Below are 16,198 nucleotides of genomic sequence, written 5' to 3' on the forward strand. Positions count from 1 at the left end.
ATTTGACCATACTGCGGATCTTGTTTTCTCTTGATCGATACCCAAATCTGGTTACATTTGCATGCATGATTTGGCCATCGACTGCAAGCAGTGGCCGGGCTTGGTTTAAGCTTCAGAAAGCACAGACGGTGAGGCTGGCAAACGAAAGATAGTCAATCAGCAAGTTATTCATGGAAAAAATGCTACTCATGATGAACTGGTGATAATGTGATATGAGAAACAAGTATGAGAAAGTCGATGAGTGAATCATGGGAAATTGGGAATGCAAGGGGTGGCCATGGCACAATCTCAGTCCATCCTCTGCCACAGCTCGCAGGCCGAAAACAGAGGCAAAACTGAAAACTGGGATTACCATTTTGCACATAACCCCCTCAATCCGAGCGCAATCTCCGCACATTGTCCCCTTCGGCCTTCGTCAATCGAAAACAAAAAATTCCCACCAAGGCCGCGCGACGCCGGCGGGCGGCAGCTGTGCGTGGAGCTGCGGAGGTACGGCGGCTGTTGGAAGCCGGTGGAAATGAAGCCCTATCTCGTCTTCGGCGCGGGGAACGCACTGAGGCGCATTTGCTGATGGCCCGCGCGGCGAGGAATGGCGCCGCGGCCGCGCTGCTCTCGCCGCCGCCGAGTTTCTCCTCTCCCTCCTCCGCCGGGCTCCTGCCGCGGGCCCGTGACCTCGTCGGAAGGGCGACGGAGCCAGCCTTGTCTGGGACGCCCCGGGAGCGCGTGTGCGGCTCTGTTCTGGCCTACCTGGTCAAAGCCCGTGGCTTCCACGACGCGCGCGGGGCGTTCGACGGAACGCCTGCGAGGAGCCTGCCGGCGTGGACGGCGATCATCTCCGGCTGCGCGCGCGGAGGCAGGCACGCGGACGGCATGCGCGCGTTCGCGCAGATGCTGGGCGGAGGCGGCGCGGCCGCGCCCAACGCCTTTGTCCTCGCGGGCGTCCTCAGGTGCTGTGCAGGGCTCGGCGACGTCGAGTCCGGCAGGCGCGTGCACGGGTGGATGCTGCGGAGCGGCGTGCGCCAGGACGTGGTGCTCTGCAACGCGGTCCTCGACATGTACGCCAAGTGCGGCCACCACGACCGTGCCAGGCGGGCGTTCCGGGTGATGGCGGAGAAGGACGCTGTCTCCTGGAACATCGTGCTCAGCGCGTGTCTCCAGAGCGAGGACGTTCTGGGGGCCATGCGGCTGTTCGATCAGTCACCATTGCGGGACATTTCGAGCTGGAACACGATCATCAGCGGCCTTATGCGGAACGGGTGCGCCGCTGAGGCGTTGGATCGTCTGCAGCAAATGGTGCGAGATGGGGTTGTTTTCGATCACTACACGTACTCCACAGCGTTTGCCTTGGCCGGGATGCTGTTGTTGCTGGACCTGGGCCGGCAGCTCCATGGTCGTGTCGTGATATCTGCTTTGGAGGATGACACATTTGTCTGCTGCTCTCTCATGGACATGTACTGCAAATGTGGTGAAATGGAGACTGCTTTGTCAATCTTTGATCGCTGGTCGCGGTCAACAGGAGACGAGAAATTTGTATGGAGCACCATGGTCGCTGGGTACGTTCAGAACGGCAGGGAGGAGGAAGCTCTCGAGTTCTTCCGCAGGATGCTACGTGAAGGAGTTACCGCAGAGCCATTCGTCCTCACCAGTGTAGCTGCAGCGTGTGCACATGCCGGAATGGTTGAGCAAGGCAGGCAAGTGCATGGATTTGTTGAGAAGATGGGCTGCAGATTTGACGCACCCTTGGCATCTGCCATAATTGACATGTATTCAAAGTGTGGTAGCCTTGAAGATGCTTGCAGGATGTTCGACAAGGCTCAGGCCAAGAATGTTGCTCCATGGACTACAATGCTGTGCTCCTATGCATCTTATGGGCAAGGAAGAGAGGCTATAGAGTTCTTCAACAGAATGAAAGTGGAAAAGATTACACCGAATGAGATAACCCTTGTCGCTGTTCTATCATCTTGTAGCCATAGCGGATTAGTCAGTGAAGGAGATCACTACTTCAAGCTTATGCAAGAAGAGTATGGAATTGTTCCAAGCACTGAGCACTACAATTGCATGGTTGATCTTTATGGTCGAGCTGGACTACTTGACAAGGCAAAGAACTTCATCGAGGAAAACAACATCAGCCATGAAGCTATTGTTTGGAAGACATTGCTGTCAGCCTGTCGACTTCACAAGCACATGGAGTACGCAAAATTGGCTTCTGGAAAGTTGGTTCAACTAGGACAATGTGACGATGGATCATATGCTCTGATGTCTAACATATATGCCACCAACAGCAAATGGCTTGACGCTTTGAAGCTCAGAAGTTCAATGCAAGAAAGGAAAGCCAGGAAGCAGCCAGGCCAATCTTGGATCCATCTAAAGAATGCTGTGCATACATTTATTGCAGGGGACATGGCACACCCGAGATCGGCTGAAATTTATGCTTACTTGGAGAAGCTGATGGAGAGGCTGAAGGAAATGGGGTACACAAGTAGAACCGATCTTGTGGTACATGATGTCGAGGAGGAACAGAAAGAAACAACTCTGAAGTTCCACAGTGAGAGGCTTGCCATTGCATTTGGGATCATCAGCACCCCAATTGGAATGCCACTTCGGATCTTCAAGAATCTGCGTGTTTGTGAGGACTGCCATGAGGCAATCAAGTATATAAGCCGAGCCGTGAATCGCGAGATAGTTGTTCGAGACTTGCATCGGTTTCATCATTTCAAATCTGGTAGATGCTCTTGTGAAGATTTCTGGTGAAGGTCTTGCTCTAATTGTTTCGGGTGACAAATTTTAGGCTGTACTTTATCTGCACTGCGCAACTTGTAGAGATAGCAATTGACAAAAAGAGCAAGGTTTGATTAATAGTACGTGGCTTTAAGATATCTCGTGAGTCATGATATCTACATCTTCTGCTAGTGGCTTAGCTCGATATAAGATTTTGCTGAGAGCTTCGGTTCACCATCATTCGCCGAAGGGGCATGTTAGCAAAATCTCTCTTAGTGTGCTGATATGACTCTTTGCCTTATTCGTGACATTTAATTATTTGTTTATTTTATAGATAAAAATTGCTCAGTGCTGTATTACAATGCAGTTATTCCAATTTTATTTTTGAAATTTATTTTGAAAAATGAACCTTCTATGCTACTGTGAAGTATTTTTACACGATCTTGTTCTGAAGTGTTTCTGCGTGAGCTTGTTCTATCCTTCTAGGCTAGATATATAGACCAGAAAAACAATGCAACATGTTAACTGGGTAAGCCTCTCATTGTTATTCCCTTGATCTTGAAATATAAGATATTTTAGTTTGTCCTAAATTAAATTGTTCTAAGTTTGTAGAACAAGTCTATAGAAAAAGTTATAGTATTCTCAATGTCAAATGAGAATAATAAGATTCATTATCAAATATATTTTTATTTACTTATTTGATGTATTAAATAATAATATACGTCTCTATAAAATTTGATTAAGTTTAAACTACTTTTACTTAGAATAAACTACAATTTCTTATATTTCAGGACCGAGTGAGTATAAGAAAAGTATACACCTGCTGCCTGTGCTTGACTATTGCTTTATTGATGGCCATCTGCTGATGGGATCTTTAGTTTTTTTTAGAATTACACAGTACAATGAAGACGTCCACAACATGCATGCACACTCACCCCTATGAACACACGTACGCAAATTCTATCCCTATGAGCACCTCCGAAGGACTGAGCACTGGCAGATGTGATCTTTAGCTGCGATCATGTATTCGATGCTAAAATTGATAGGACAACGTTGGGCCAAATCCATCTGATCCGCGCCTCCGAGGGATCGGGCCCGAGTCAGTTGGAAGAGCGTTTTTTTCATTTCTATATTAAAAAATTAAAAAAATTCAAAAATATATGTTGTTTTTGTAAAATTTCAAATATGGGGGCCTGTTGCCTGGGTAGGGGGCGACAGGCCACCTGTCGCCCGTGTAGTAGGCGACAGGACCTATTTGTAAATTTTTTTACAGATAGGTCCCTGTGTAGTAACGTTGCGCTGTGGGGGGACCGGTGCATAAATTGAATCTTGGTTTCGATGAATTTGAGTGTCATCACTTAGTTATGAATATTTATATGTTGTAGCTAAAATCCGTACTTAGTTTGTACAGATTAGTGGACAATGTAGTGAAATAAAGAATATGACTCGATAAGTATTCGGTGATGTACAGATATGTCGAGCAAGATGCAGTTTCAAATATTTTTTTGTGACTACAATATTTTGTATGGACGAAATGAAGTAGATCTTTCTGCCTTTAAGTCCACATCTAGCGGCATAGATAAACCTCTAGAGAGGAGTTTTGGTTCTATATATAAGTGGCTGCAGCATGGTTTCCGTGTTGATCCAGAGTCACATGTGATGACCGTCCAGGCTCCTGTGAACTGGGAGGTCGAAGGTGAATTATGGGAATTGATGATGATAAACAGCACACATGACTGGCGGAAGTATATGGAAGCAGCTTTAGAGCGTGGGTGGCCTCTGAACCTTTTGGTTCAGACTCGAGAGAAAGCACAACATCAAACCCAACATGGTGAAGATGAAGCAACTCCGAGTACACAACGGGAGGCAGTTTATGTTGACAAACATACGTCAGAAGACTTAGTGAACCATAACATCAGACCACAGGGCCTCGCTGATGAGGGAGAGCGGATACATAGCATCGTTGATGAGATGGAGGCAGAAGACCAGGCCGCAATGGAGATGGAAGAATATGATTGCTCATCTGATGACGAGCAGTACTTACTGCCAAAACAGTGGAAGGAGCATGGTTTTGGCGTGCCTGTTGTAGAAGATGTACGACATCAGGAGTGGGAGTTCAGAAACAATGAGATAGTGTAGGGTGCTACCTATCCTAACATTGAAGCTGTTAAAGATGCTGTGAAACTATGGGCCATATATTTGAATAGAGAATTTAGAGTCGTGAAGTCAGGCCGTAAAGAATATGAGGTCAGGTGTGTCAACGATGGCTGCCCATGGCGAGTACATGCATTCAAGGGGAAATGAAAGTCGAACCGGAAATGTTCTATTGTGACAGAGCATACATGTTTGATTTCAAAAGTTAAGCAATCGCATCGCAACATTTCATCCGACTTTGTGACAAAACAAATGTATGGGCTGATTATGGATAACCTAAATTATGAGCCAAAAATGATTGTTCGACATATTGAGCAAACTTACCAATACACCATCAGTTATTTAAAAGAATGGCGGGCTAAACAAAAGGTGTTCGAGATGAGGTTTGGCACATATGAGGCATCATACGATAACCTGCCTCGCATGTTGTCCCAAGTTGCAGCTAGGAATCCTGGGAGCTTTTATGACACAAGTCTCATACCAACTATGACTAGGGGACAAAGCATTCTGCAACGATCCTTCTTTTGCCTTGGTGCTTGTGTAAGAGCATTTCAGTACTGTCTTCCGGTGATATGCATTGATGGCACATTTTTGACTGGAAAATATAAAGGTCAGATACTCACCACAATCGGGATAGATTGCAACAAACAAATACTTCCGATTGCATTTGCTTTTGTTGAAAATGAGAACCTAGACAATTGGTATTGGTTCCTTGAACGAGTGAAGGTTCACGTTGTTGCTGCACGTCCAGATGTTTGCCTCATAAGCGACAGGCATGCCGGTCTGCTACAAGCAATACTGAAATTACAAGGCGGAACCGGGACAACGCCTCCTATTTGGCCCGATGTTCGAAACAGGTGGTGTGTTAGGCATATGGGTGCAAACTTCTATGACCACTTCAAGAACAAGGACCTTATGAACATGTTTAAGAGGTTGTGCATCCAGAATCAACAGAGGAAGTTTAATGCTCTATGGCAGATGCTTGATCAGTTGATTGCAGAGCAAGTGAAGGCTAGGGTTGCAGGGAGCAGCAGTCGTCAGTCTGTAGAGGAAAGGGCTTCAATTGAGAAGCCATTTTCACACTGGATTCGAGATGCACCGAAGGAGAAATGGTCATTCCTTTATGATACCAACGGAATGCGGTACGGTATTCAGACAACGATCCATGCAGAGTGTTTCAATATGGTCATGCGGTGTTGTCGTGCCTTCCCTCTTGTGGGAATTGTTGAGTTCATCATGTATGGTTGCATGAAGTATTTCAGAGAGTGGTATATGGCTGCTAGCATAAACATAAACAACCCTCAAATTCAGTTCTGTAGAAGAGTAACAGAATACATGAAAGAAAAGATAGCAAAGGCCAAACAGCACCGCAGCATCTCAACAGGTACAATGGAGCATAGATTTGAGGTTCTGTACAAGGATAGAACAGGCAGTGGCATCCGTTGACACAAGGTGGTCCAAGAGACTTTGATTAGACTCGATGGCAGTACCTCCTGCTCCTGCATGAAGCCTAGGTTATTGCATTTGCCATGGTCGCACGTCATTGCGGCCTGTGCAGAGTCGGGGTTGCAGCCAGGAATATTTGTTTCACCGTACTTTAGCAAGGAGGAAGCTACAAGCACCTGGGGACATGAGATATATGAGATTGGCATAGTAGGATCTTTCGTTGTGGACAATGAGCCTAAGACTTATGTTCCTAACCCAGACGCTAAGAAAGGTAAAGGCCGCCGCCAGACACATCGTATTCGGAATGGCATGGACGAGTCGGAGGCAAGCAAGGCTCAAAAGTGTTGCAGCCAATGCGGAGCTTTAGGTCACAACTACAAGAAGTGTCCTCAGAATGCACTTCACGATGACGCTGAAGCGGGTCCTTCCGGAAATCCCACAGATGGAGTACCTCCTACGTTCAGACCACCATCGGCAAGAATTGCTCGTGGAAAGCACTCGGTGTCATGATCCAACATTGTTTATCCATCCTTTTGTAGCTATGTATTCCTGTATTGATGATATGTGTACCTAAGTAATAAGAGAACAGAGCTTTGATGTATTCAACAGAATGTATTAACTCTCTGTGTACCTATGTAGTAATCATGCGTTGGCTTTTGTACGAAACCTTTGTCTTATCTTGTATCGAACTTTTTTCTATTCATTAATGTAGGTATGGAGTCGTTGCTAGATCCAGTTATTGACTCGAGCCACCGGTCTTTCTTCGCAGCAGTTGAGCACAGAGCACTCCAAGTGCTATGTCCTCGTCCACCGGCAGAGATTGTCTCTATACACCCGGATTGGATTGACAGGTATGTACTGAAATATTATAGTTCGTTTCATTTCTTTACTCCTATTTCCATACTAACTTTTCTTTTTTTGTTGGTAAAATATTTTAGGTTACACGAGGCAGGTCTACTGACTCTGGGCCGTCTTGTGGAGGGTGGGCTTTTTAAGCTCGACCGATCCCTCCTGACGGCGCTCGTCGATAGATGGAGGCCGGAGACACACACGTTCCACCTTTCGTGCGGAGAGATGGCTCCGACGCTATAGGACGTGGCCTACCTGCTCGGTCTCCCTATCGTGGGGGAGGCTGTAGGTCCGCGTGTGGTGCCTTCTTCGTGGAAGAATGATCTGGAGGACTGTTTTGCCCTGGTACAGCGCGTGAAAGAAGCGGGGCCGATCATGCCGCACCCGCGAGCAGCAGGCCCTTCCAAGACCTGGTTGCTACAGTTTGCGGTACGTATTCTATTCATATTTATGTTTAATTTTTTCAATTTATATGATTCTTTGTCAGCTGGAACCCTCCATCTCATTTGTTTATGCAGCCCGCGCCAGTTGGATTCGGATGCCGACGAGAACAGTGTGACCAGATCCTTGGAGGCCTACCTGCTTTGGTTGTTCGGTTACATCATGTTCAACAACACACATAGCAACTCGGTAGACAGGATTCTCATCCCGTATGCATGGGAGATTGCGGATGCGGACGAGGACATACCGTCGTATAGCTGGGGTTCGGCGGTAACGTACTGTGGACTCTGCGACAGCTGTACGAGAGGCTAGCGGTTGGTCGCCCCATCGTCAGCCACGCGCCTTATCACGAGGCTCTGTACGGCGATCTCGAGGACGACAAACCCACAATGGGGACTCTCTGGCTCTGGCGTCAGGTACGTTCGTCAAAATTCTTCTTTTCTTATGCATTGGTACACCATACATTAAGCATACCTTACTGTTACCTTTTGGTTGTGCAGAGGTCATGGGCACATGCGCAGGTTAGACGCGCATATCCTGAGTTTGTTCAGGAGCTCAACATGCTGACGCCAGAGGACGTTGTCTGGGAGCCGTACAGCCCAGACGCTGTGGCCACCCGTGCACCAGGAGGCCTGTCTTCGCACTGCTCCGCAAATGCGGGCATGTGGCTTACTACAGCCGTCTTGGTATACGACATCGCGGTTGAGGCGCATTGCCCCCAGAGAGTCATGAGACAGTTTGGGCAGCGCCAGGAGTTTCCGGTGCTCACCGCGTTGGAGCGTGTTAGTCGCCACGACCACAGGTATTTCTGAATGTACTTGGATCATACATTCGTATCGAATCTAACATTTCTTCGTCAACAACATTTGCATGTTGTCAAGAAGTGGCATGCCGTGCTCGGCCATTTGGATCACCATGATGGAGTCGTGGGTGGACGAATGGGCGTATGCAGATGAGCACTTGGTCGATCCGACAGGACCACACACAGACAGCTCCTTTAGGGCATACCTGACTTGGTACTGTAACACCCCTGTGTTAATCGTCTCGCTAATCAAGAGTTAACTCGCTAATCGTGGACTCAAATTCGTCGTTAACGCTAATCGCGTTCGCATATTAAACATCTATTTAGCTGTGTTCGATCTCGTTTTTGTCCTTGATCCGAGCTCCAAATCAACTTTCGCCCAAAACGAAAGTTGTAGATCTTCTTTTCCTCTACAACTTTTATTTTGGCCAAATTTCATGTTCCCATATGAAAATTTGAGTTTCAACTGGTCAAACTCGGGCAAAAATCATTTAAACGAAGAAACAGTGTCTCCACTGTGTTCGTCATTGTGACGCCCGACGCCATACCGGCAACTGTGGCCGGCGGCGAGCTTCCACGCGTCGGCCATCGCGTGTGAGCGCCGCTCTTCACCTCGCGGACGCCCTCGAACCTTCCTGCCTCATCCCGTTCTTCCCTTCCATCCCCATCCCCATCCTCGAGCTCGAGCGGAGCTAGGTCGAGCAGAGTCGCCGTCGCTCGTCGCACCGACCACTGCTCGCCTCCCCGCCACGATTCATCGCGCCCCGAGTTGCGCAACCTCGCCCCGAAGCTCGTCCATCCCTCCACGAACGCGACCGTGCCCTACCCCGGCCGAAATCGAGCTCAGACCGCCGCTCGCCATCGCCGACCTCCGTCAAGCTCCGCCCCGAGCTTCGCCCTCATGTCGACGACCCCCTTCCGGCCTTCCTCCGCGCAAAATCGATCCACGGTGAGCTCGGCCGCAACCCTATCTCACTCCCCGACCCTCCCCCCACCCTAATCCGCGGCCGCCGCCGTCGAAGCGCCGCCGCGCCGCCGCGAACACGCCGGCCGCCACCCGCGCACGCCGCCAGCCCCCTCTGCTCCTCCCTGGGCGCCACCTCCGCGCGCCCTAGGGCCACCCGGACTCCCTGGTGCTCGCGCCGGCCGCTCCCGCCTCCGCCGAGCTTCGCAGCCGCCGGAACACCACGCGCCGCCGCCGCCGTGGCTTGGTGCCGCCGCGAGCCGCCGCCGCCCTTGGCCCTGCGCCTCACCGCGAGCCGCCGCCACCCCGCACCCCCCGGCCGCCCTCGGCCTCGCCTGCAGCCCCGCCGCGCCGCCGCCGGTCAGCCCCGCCGGCGGGGAGCGCCGCCGCGGGCTACCCGGCCGCGCCCCGCGCGTGCGGGCGCGAAGCAGAGGAGGGGGGCGGGCCTGGCTCCCTGACTTGTGGGGCCCGGCTGTCAGCCCCCCTTTTATTGTTTTCTTTTGTTATTCTCTATTTTCGGCTGAAAGTTTATAATTGTGTATTAAATCGTAGAAAAATCCAAAAATTGCAAACCCAATTTTGTTAGGTTTCTAAAATCATGATCTTCAGAGGAAAAATCCTTAAGCATGCATTTTGTCACTTTTTTTGTGATGAAAATTCAGTTTGCGTTAAACCTAGTTTAATTATTGTAGGTAGTTCCATGGCTCTAAAAATTGTGGAAAATTTGCAGTGGCTTACTCATTTCATGTGTAGTCCACTGTAAAAGTTTCATAACCTGTTACTGTGCACTTTTGGGTAGATCTATTTATGTTCTTTTTCCTTGCTAGGGTTAGTTAATTGCTTTGTTAGCAGTAGCTTTTGTTGGAAAATTTTGTGAGGCATGCTTACTGCTTTCACGTTGATCTGGTTAATTGTGTTGCTAGGTCCGAGTGCAGGTTAGGGTTTTACTTATAGTTTGCCCCTAGCCATGCTCTTCCTTATTTAATGTTGATAGTTAATTGTTTCGTGCATGCAAAGCAAACTCCTGTTCAACCCACGCTACCCTAAGCCGTTTTAGTAGTGGTTGTTTTGAAGGAAACACTTCAGGCTAAAATGTTTTAACTTTTGGAATCGCTTCAGCAGCACTCATGCATTGCACTGTGTTCTAATTGTTGCCTGGCATATTTTTATTCGTGTAGACGCCACGAACGAAGCTGTCCACGAGCTGATCGTTGAGCTGGTCCAGGAGCCACGAGCAGAGGAGCAGCAGCAGGTCACCGTTGAGCACGCTTCAGCAGACTTTGTTAACCCCGCTGACCTGCAAGGCAAGCCCCGGAGCATAACCTTAATTTAATTTATTCAATGTTTAATTAAGTATTGTGCATTTATGTTCTAGGAGTTGAATGGAACCATAGTATGCATGTTTTCCCTAGGTACCGTGGGTCTATACTAGTAAGCAGGTGTCGATAGAAATGCTTTGCTAAATAGGTTTTCGGTAGAAGTCGAGTGATTGCTGTCACTCGCGAGTTTAGGATCTTGATTCCTTAGCTTTGGCTTGGTTTTGCGTTGATGAGTAAAAAGAATTGGAGACCGGGCGGGAATGAGTTGGAATAGATGAGAAAATGAACTCCCGTCTGTGTCGATTGAGGACCGTACCGTTGTTGGCCCAGATGACCGGGTTTGAACAGTACTAACCACATACTGGAAGTAGGAGGTAGTCGAAACCGGTAAGCTGTGTACCACGTTACAGCGGTGATTTGAATTCCGTCATGCTACGCTGGGCGTGGGAGTTGACGGGTGTTGGATAGGATGCCGCCTCCGGGTTCTCCGGGAGTTCCCTGTGAGGGGCCCATCACCTGGGTTTTAGCAGGCGTAGTTCAGATGCCGTGGTAATGTGGAAACAGTTGACGCGCATGGCCCGACGGGGCTTACATGTGTCGTGTGAGTTAGGTCCACCTTGCAAGGTTAAATCGGATCGATTCGCCGTCTCTCTCGGTTAAGAGAACCTTGGTCACTGCGTCACATCGTAGTAAGAAAGTGAATTGAAAACGGAATGGAAAAAAGGTTGGTTTGTGCGTTCTGAAAGATAATCTGTTCCACCATGCGTGCTCTAGATGATTAGGCGAATTTAGTTAATACTTGGTATACTAAATGGAGCTAAAATATTGAAAGTAAGGATTCACTTTTAGCAGCCTTTCAGCAAAAGAACTCCAGGACCAAAAAGCCTTGCATGTCTAGGTAATGGGCTAAGTATACCCAGAGTCGGGTAAGCCTTGCTGAGTATTAGTATACTCAGGGTTGTTGTTGTAACCCTTCTGAGCAGGTTGTGTCCCTGCGGACTTCGAGGAGATCTGTGCGTCCTGGATTGGACAGCCGCTTCCTCCGGGTTGGACTGTCGAGTGGGCCCCGTCTTCCCCGTGAAGGTTGGGCAGGTTGGCGTCACATCGGTGGGCAGGATGTGGAGCTCACCTTTTATCATCGTCGTAGTTATCGTATTGTATTTCGAACTCAGTTTTAAACTTCCGCTGTGTTTTAAACTCTGTCGCTTGTATTAAGACCTTTTATGTAAAACCGGTATTGTAAATTAATTTGAAGATTTCTGTATGCTGGTAACACCTGTGCTCGTCTTCGTACGGGTCTAAGTGCAATTGTGATCCTGGAGTACAGTAGTTTAATCGGGATTTTACCCGACAGCCTGTCAGGTTATACCGTTTTAAGTGCACAGTAACTTGATTAAGTATTAAGATGATGGTCGGTGCATTTAAGCCGGTTTAATTTGAACGGTGCTGCTACAGCTGGCATCAGAGCTCTAAATTGCACTGGGGTGATTACCTTGCAACGATTTCGGGTTTTCGAAAAGTTGACGCTAGATGCGCTAAGGAATAGAATAGATAGTTCGTATGCCCTAATTATGTTGTATATGTTTGGTGGCAACTAAGTATCTATTTTATTCCAGCACTTCCAGCTTTTACTTTTTGTTAAACCTTATTTCGGTAACGACGCACCTCCGTTAAGGTAAGCAAGGTAAGCATTCTTGGTAGTCCTTTAGAATAGCCCACGTGTTTCATACGTGCACGGGTCCCGTATGATGAGCATACGAGGAGGTGAAAAGGCTCAATTCAAACGAGCCTGTCGCTATCTGCCGCCTGATATGGAGTGCGGATTTCATACCGTGTGATTGTGATCACGGTCATTTCGTAAGGCAATGTTACGAGATGTAAACCTGTCATGCGGTTGGCCATGACCGTGACCCTTGGGACACGTCTACCCTTGGATGTCCCGTAAGGCGAGTGTACGGGAAGTGAATACGTTGTTATGACGTATGCAGCGCTGCCCATTCAGCGTCGAACGTCTGGGTGCCATCTCTATAGTGGGTGGTAATGTATGTGTGAATATGTGAGAAACTGCATATGCGTTACCCGTGTGGCGTAGGACACATGGGGGCCGTTCGTGTGTGCTGGCACGAAGGGTCCAGAAATGGATATTTATATCTGTCGCTGTGTTCTTCTGCAGGAAACTAACCACGTTAAGCGCGTTATAAAGTCCTTGATCGTAGGAACGACTAGTCTATATATAGGGAGAGTACGTAATTGTGCCACCGATTGTTCTCGTATACCATATTTTGGTACTTGTTTGGGTGAGAAACGCTAGAACGTGGCATGCATCTTGCATCTTGCATTCCTGAGTTGTTGTTTGTTTTGTTACCTTCGGTTGCGTTTCACAAAAATTTATTTGGATCACCATGTTTTTACTATGTGTTCTTAAAAATTTATTTGTGTTGCGTTACCAAGTTTAAATCTGTTCTTTTAAAAATCTGTGACTTACGTTAGCGCTATGTGTTCTTACAGATGGCTAGCTTCACGCACGTGATCGTGGACGCTGAGGGTTGGGCGCACTCCAATGCCCTCCACACCGGCCACTTTCCTCGTCTGCTGTGGCAGATGCTCAGGGCGTTTGACTACACTGATCCCCCACAGTACTCCGGACACGAGTCTAGCTTGCTGGGCACCGAGCGCTGTCAGATGATCGTGAAGATTCCTGCTTGCCCCGCTCGCTTGGATTGGGACTCGTGGCAGCTCACTGTCTATGGTAGGAAGCTGGCAGACTCCTGGGAGATTGCAGCTAGGAAGGCTATTGAGGAGTTCTCAGAGAAGCATAATGCAGAAGTGATAGATACTCCTTACAGTGTGTTTCCTCTGAGGGATGAGACTACTCAGGCCTATACAGATCGGGTGAACCGCAACCTGAACTACATGATGCCCGACTACAATGTCAGGACAACACTCTCGTTCAGCTACTCCTCAGCTTTGAGCAACATGTATGAGCAGCTTCGCGAGGAAAATGCGATATGCAGGAGCAAGGCTCGAGAGGCTCACCTCCATGAGCAGCACATGATTGGTACCCAGGACAAGATCAAGACCCTGAAGGCCAAGTCTAGAGCAAGGAAGATTAGGATTCAGGAGTTGCAGGAGGAGTTAGAGAATAGGACTCAGATGGTGCAGCACCTTGAGGGGCAGCTTCAGCAGGCCCAGGAGTGGATTGAGGACGCTCAGGCTCAGGTGCAGGCAGCAGCAGAGATGGAGGCCGAGGCAGCAGAGGAGGAGCCAGAAGAAGAAGAAGAGGAAGAGGACCCTGAGGAGATCGAGGGAGTGTCAGGAGTGGAGTCGGGACCTGGGACTCCGTGAGGACGCAGCGGGATAGTGTTGATTCTCCCCTTGCAGTGTAGCCTAACTGTAGGATAGTTGGGTAGGATGACCAACATAGTGCTCTAGGCTAACCTTGGGTTGAGAATTCTTTTGTGGCTCGGTAGTTCGAGTCATGTAGGATAACCCTCGCTAGTATGGTGTGTAGCCGGGTCGTGCAAGACCCTTCTTTTAGTAGTGGTGTGTTCTCGGGTCGTTTGTGAACCCTTCTCCCATGTTAGTTTGATGCCGTAGCACGGCTTGGTTTGTACTGAACCTTGTTCTAGCTGAAGCAGCGTGGCTGCTTAATGTAAATTTTACTCCCGTGATAATCTTTTCTGTCACTGTGTGAAATTTCAGCCATGAGCTGCGCTTCGACCGTCTTCAAATCTGAAATTTTTGTTGAGCGATGTTTAGTATTGCATATGTTAGAGCTACTCTGGACGAAACTTGTTGAGTTGATGCGCTTTCAACCACAGCAAGTTAGTTTATCTTCCCTCGGTGAACCATATCGCGAGGGGAAGGATTCATGCTGTGTGTTCATATTATATATGCACATTCTTTAAATTGCATGAATTAGTCCTGATAGCGAAATGGCTAACCAGGGGAATGATTATTTTTGCAGATGGGTGATAATCATGACAATGATAATCACGAAGCACTGCCCCAACAACCTCCCTCTTTGGCTCAAGCTGTTGCAGCTCTTATCGCTGACCGCAACGAGCAGACGGAGTTGATAAGGCAACTGGTGCAAGCCCAGGTCAATGCCGGCAGAGGTCGACATGCTCCCCCGCTAGCACCAGCAGAAACTGACTATGTCGGATTTCTGGCCACCCAGCCACCTCTGTTCCATAAGGCCGATGATCCCCTTGAGGCTGATGCCTGGATTCGCACCATTGAGGATAAGTTCAGCATCCTCAATTGCACAGAGATGGACAAAGCTGCCTTTGCGGCGCAATAGCTGCGAGGACCTGCAAAAATATGGTGGGTCAATCACAAGGCTCTACTTCCCGCTGGTACACGTCTCACCTGGGATGAGTTTGTGGCAGCTTTTAAAGCCCATCACATCCCGACCAGTTTGATGAGGAGAAAGATGGCAGAGTTCCTAGCCCTGAAGCAAGGGAACAACACCGTGCTCCAATATGCTCAGACCTTTAACCAGCTATCCCAGTATGGTGGTTTTCATGTGGACACTGATGAGAAGAAGCAAGATTGCTTCAGAAGGGGACTTAGCACAAAGCTTCAGGACAAGCTAGCCCTCACCACATGCAACAACTTTACCGATCTGGTTAATAAGGCCATAACGCAGGAAGATGCCACGTTGGCGCACACAGCTGACAAGAAGAGGAAGGCACCTGCTGGATCTTCCAGCAATGCACCCCAGAGATACAAGCTGGTTCAGACAGGGAATCAGCAGACTTCAAACCGTCCTCCACAGCAGGGCCGTTGGGTCGCTAGACCACCCCAGCAACAGCAGTAGTGGGCATCTCGTTTCCCGATACAGCAGCAGAGGCCTCTAATGCTACAAGCTCCACGCCCCAACAACTACCCCTGTTACAATTGTGGTAACTTGGGGCACTTTGCACGTGACTGTCGTCTGCCACCTCGGCAGAATAACTACAAGACTCCAGCGCTGAGTCAAGGTTCCAGCCAGAAGGATCAGAAAAAGAAGGTTGTACCTGCCAAGACTGGTCGTGTGAACTACACCACTCTGGAGGAAGTTCTGGAGGGCACCCAAGTGATGGCGGGTACGTTCTCCGTTAATCAATGCCCTGTTACTGTGTTATTTGATTCGGGAGCATCTCATAACTTTATCAGTGAAGCATGTGTGGCACGACTTCACTTACAAGTAACATGCCTAGAGAAATCCTTCATTATTCAGACACCTGGCACCCGATTAAATGCTGGCCAAGTAGTTCGAAATGTTCCCCTTAACTTGGGTGGGAAAATTTTTCCACTTACTCCCATTGTTCTTCCAAGTCAAGGGATAGATATCATACTTGGAATGAATTGGATGAAGAAGCATGGCGTTATCATCAATACCTCTTCTCGTATCCTTCAGTTCAACTCTTCCATGTATGGTTCTATGGATATTCATCTCTCCCAGCATGCAATTCCAGCCACTGTCATATATCATCTTGAGGGAAAAATTCTAGAAGTAAT

At 48.5% G+C, this 16,198-nt stretch overlaps 1 protein-coding gene across 1 annotated transcript; it reads left to right on the forward strand.

Annotated features, from left to right (window-relative positions):
- Positions 1-405: 405 nt before the first annotated feature.
- LOC120658050 (pentatricopeptide repeat-containing protein At2g03880, mitochondrial-like) lies at positions 406-3,154 on the forward strand. Its single transcript, XM_039936251.1, has one exon. It carries the CDS (start codon positions 571-573, stop codon positions 2,749-2,751), a length of 2,181 nt encoding a protein of 726 aa, XP_039792185.1. The 5' UTR covers positions 406-570; the 3' UTR covers positions 2,752-3,154.
- The last annotated feature ends 13,044 nt before the right edge of the window (positions 3,155-16,198 follow it).

The sequence above is a fragment of the Panicum virgatum genome, chromosome 2N, assembly GCF_016808335.1.
Source record: "Panicum virgatum strain AP13 chromosome 2N, P.virgatum_v5, whole genome shotgun sequence".
In the NCBI taxonomy this organism is placed as follows: Eukaryota; Viridiplantae; Streptophyta; class Magnoliopsida; order Poales; family Poaceae; genus Panicum; species Panicum virgatum.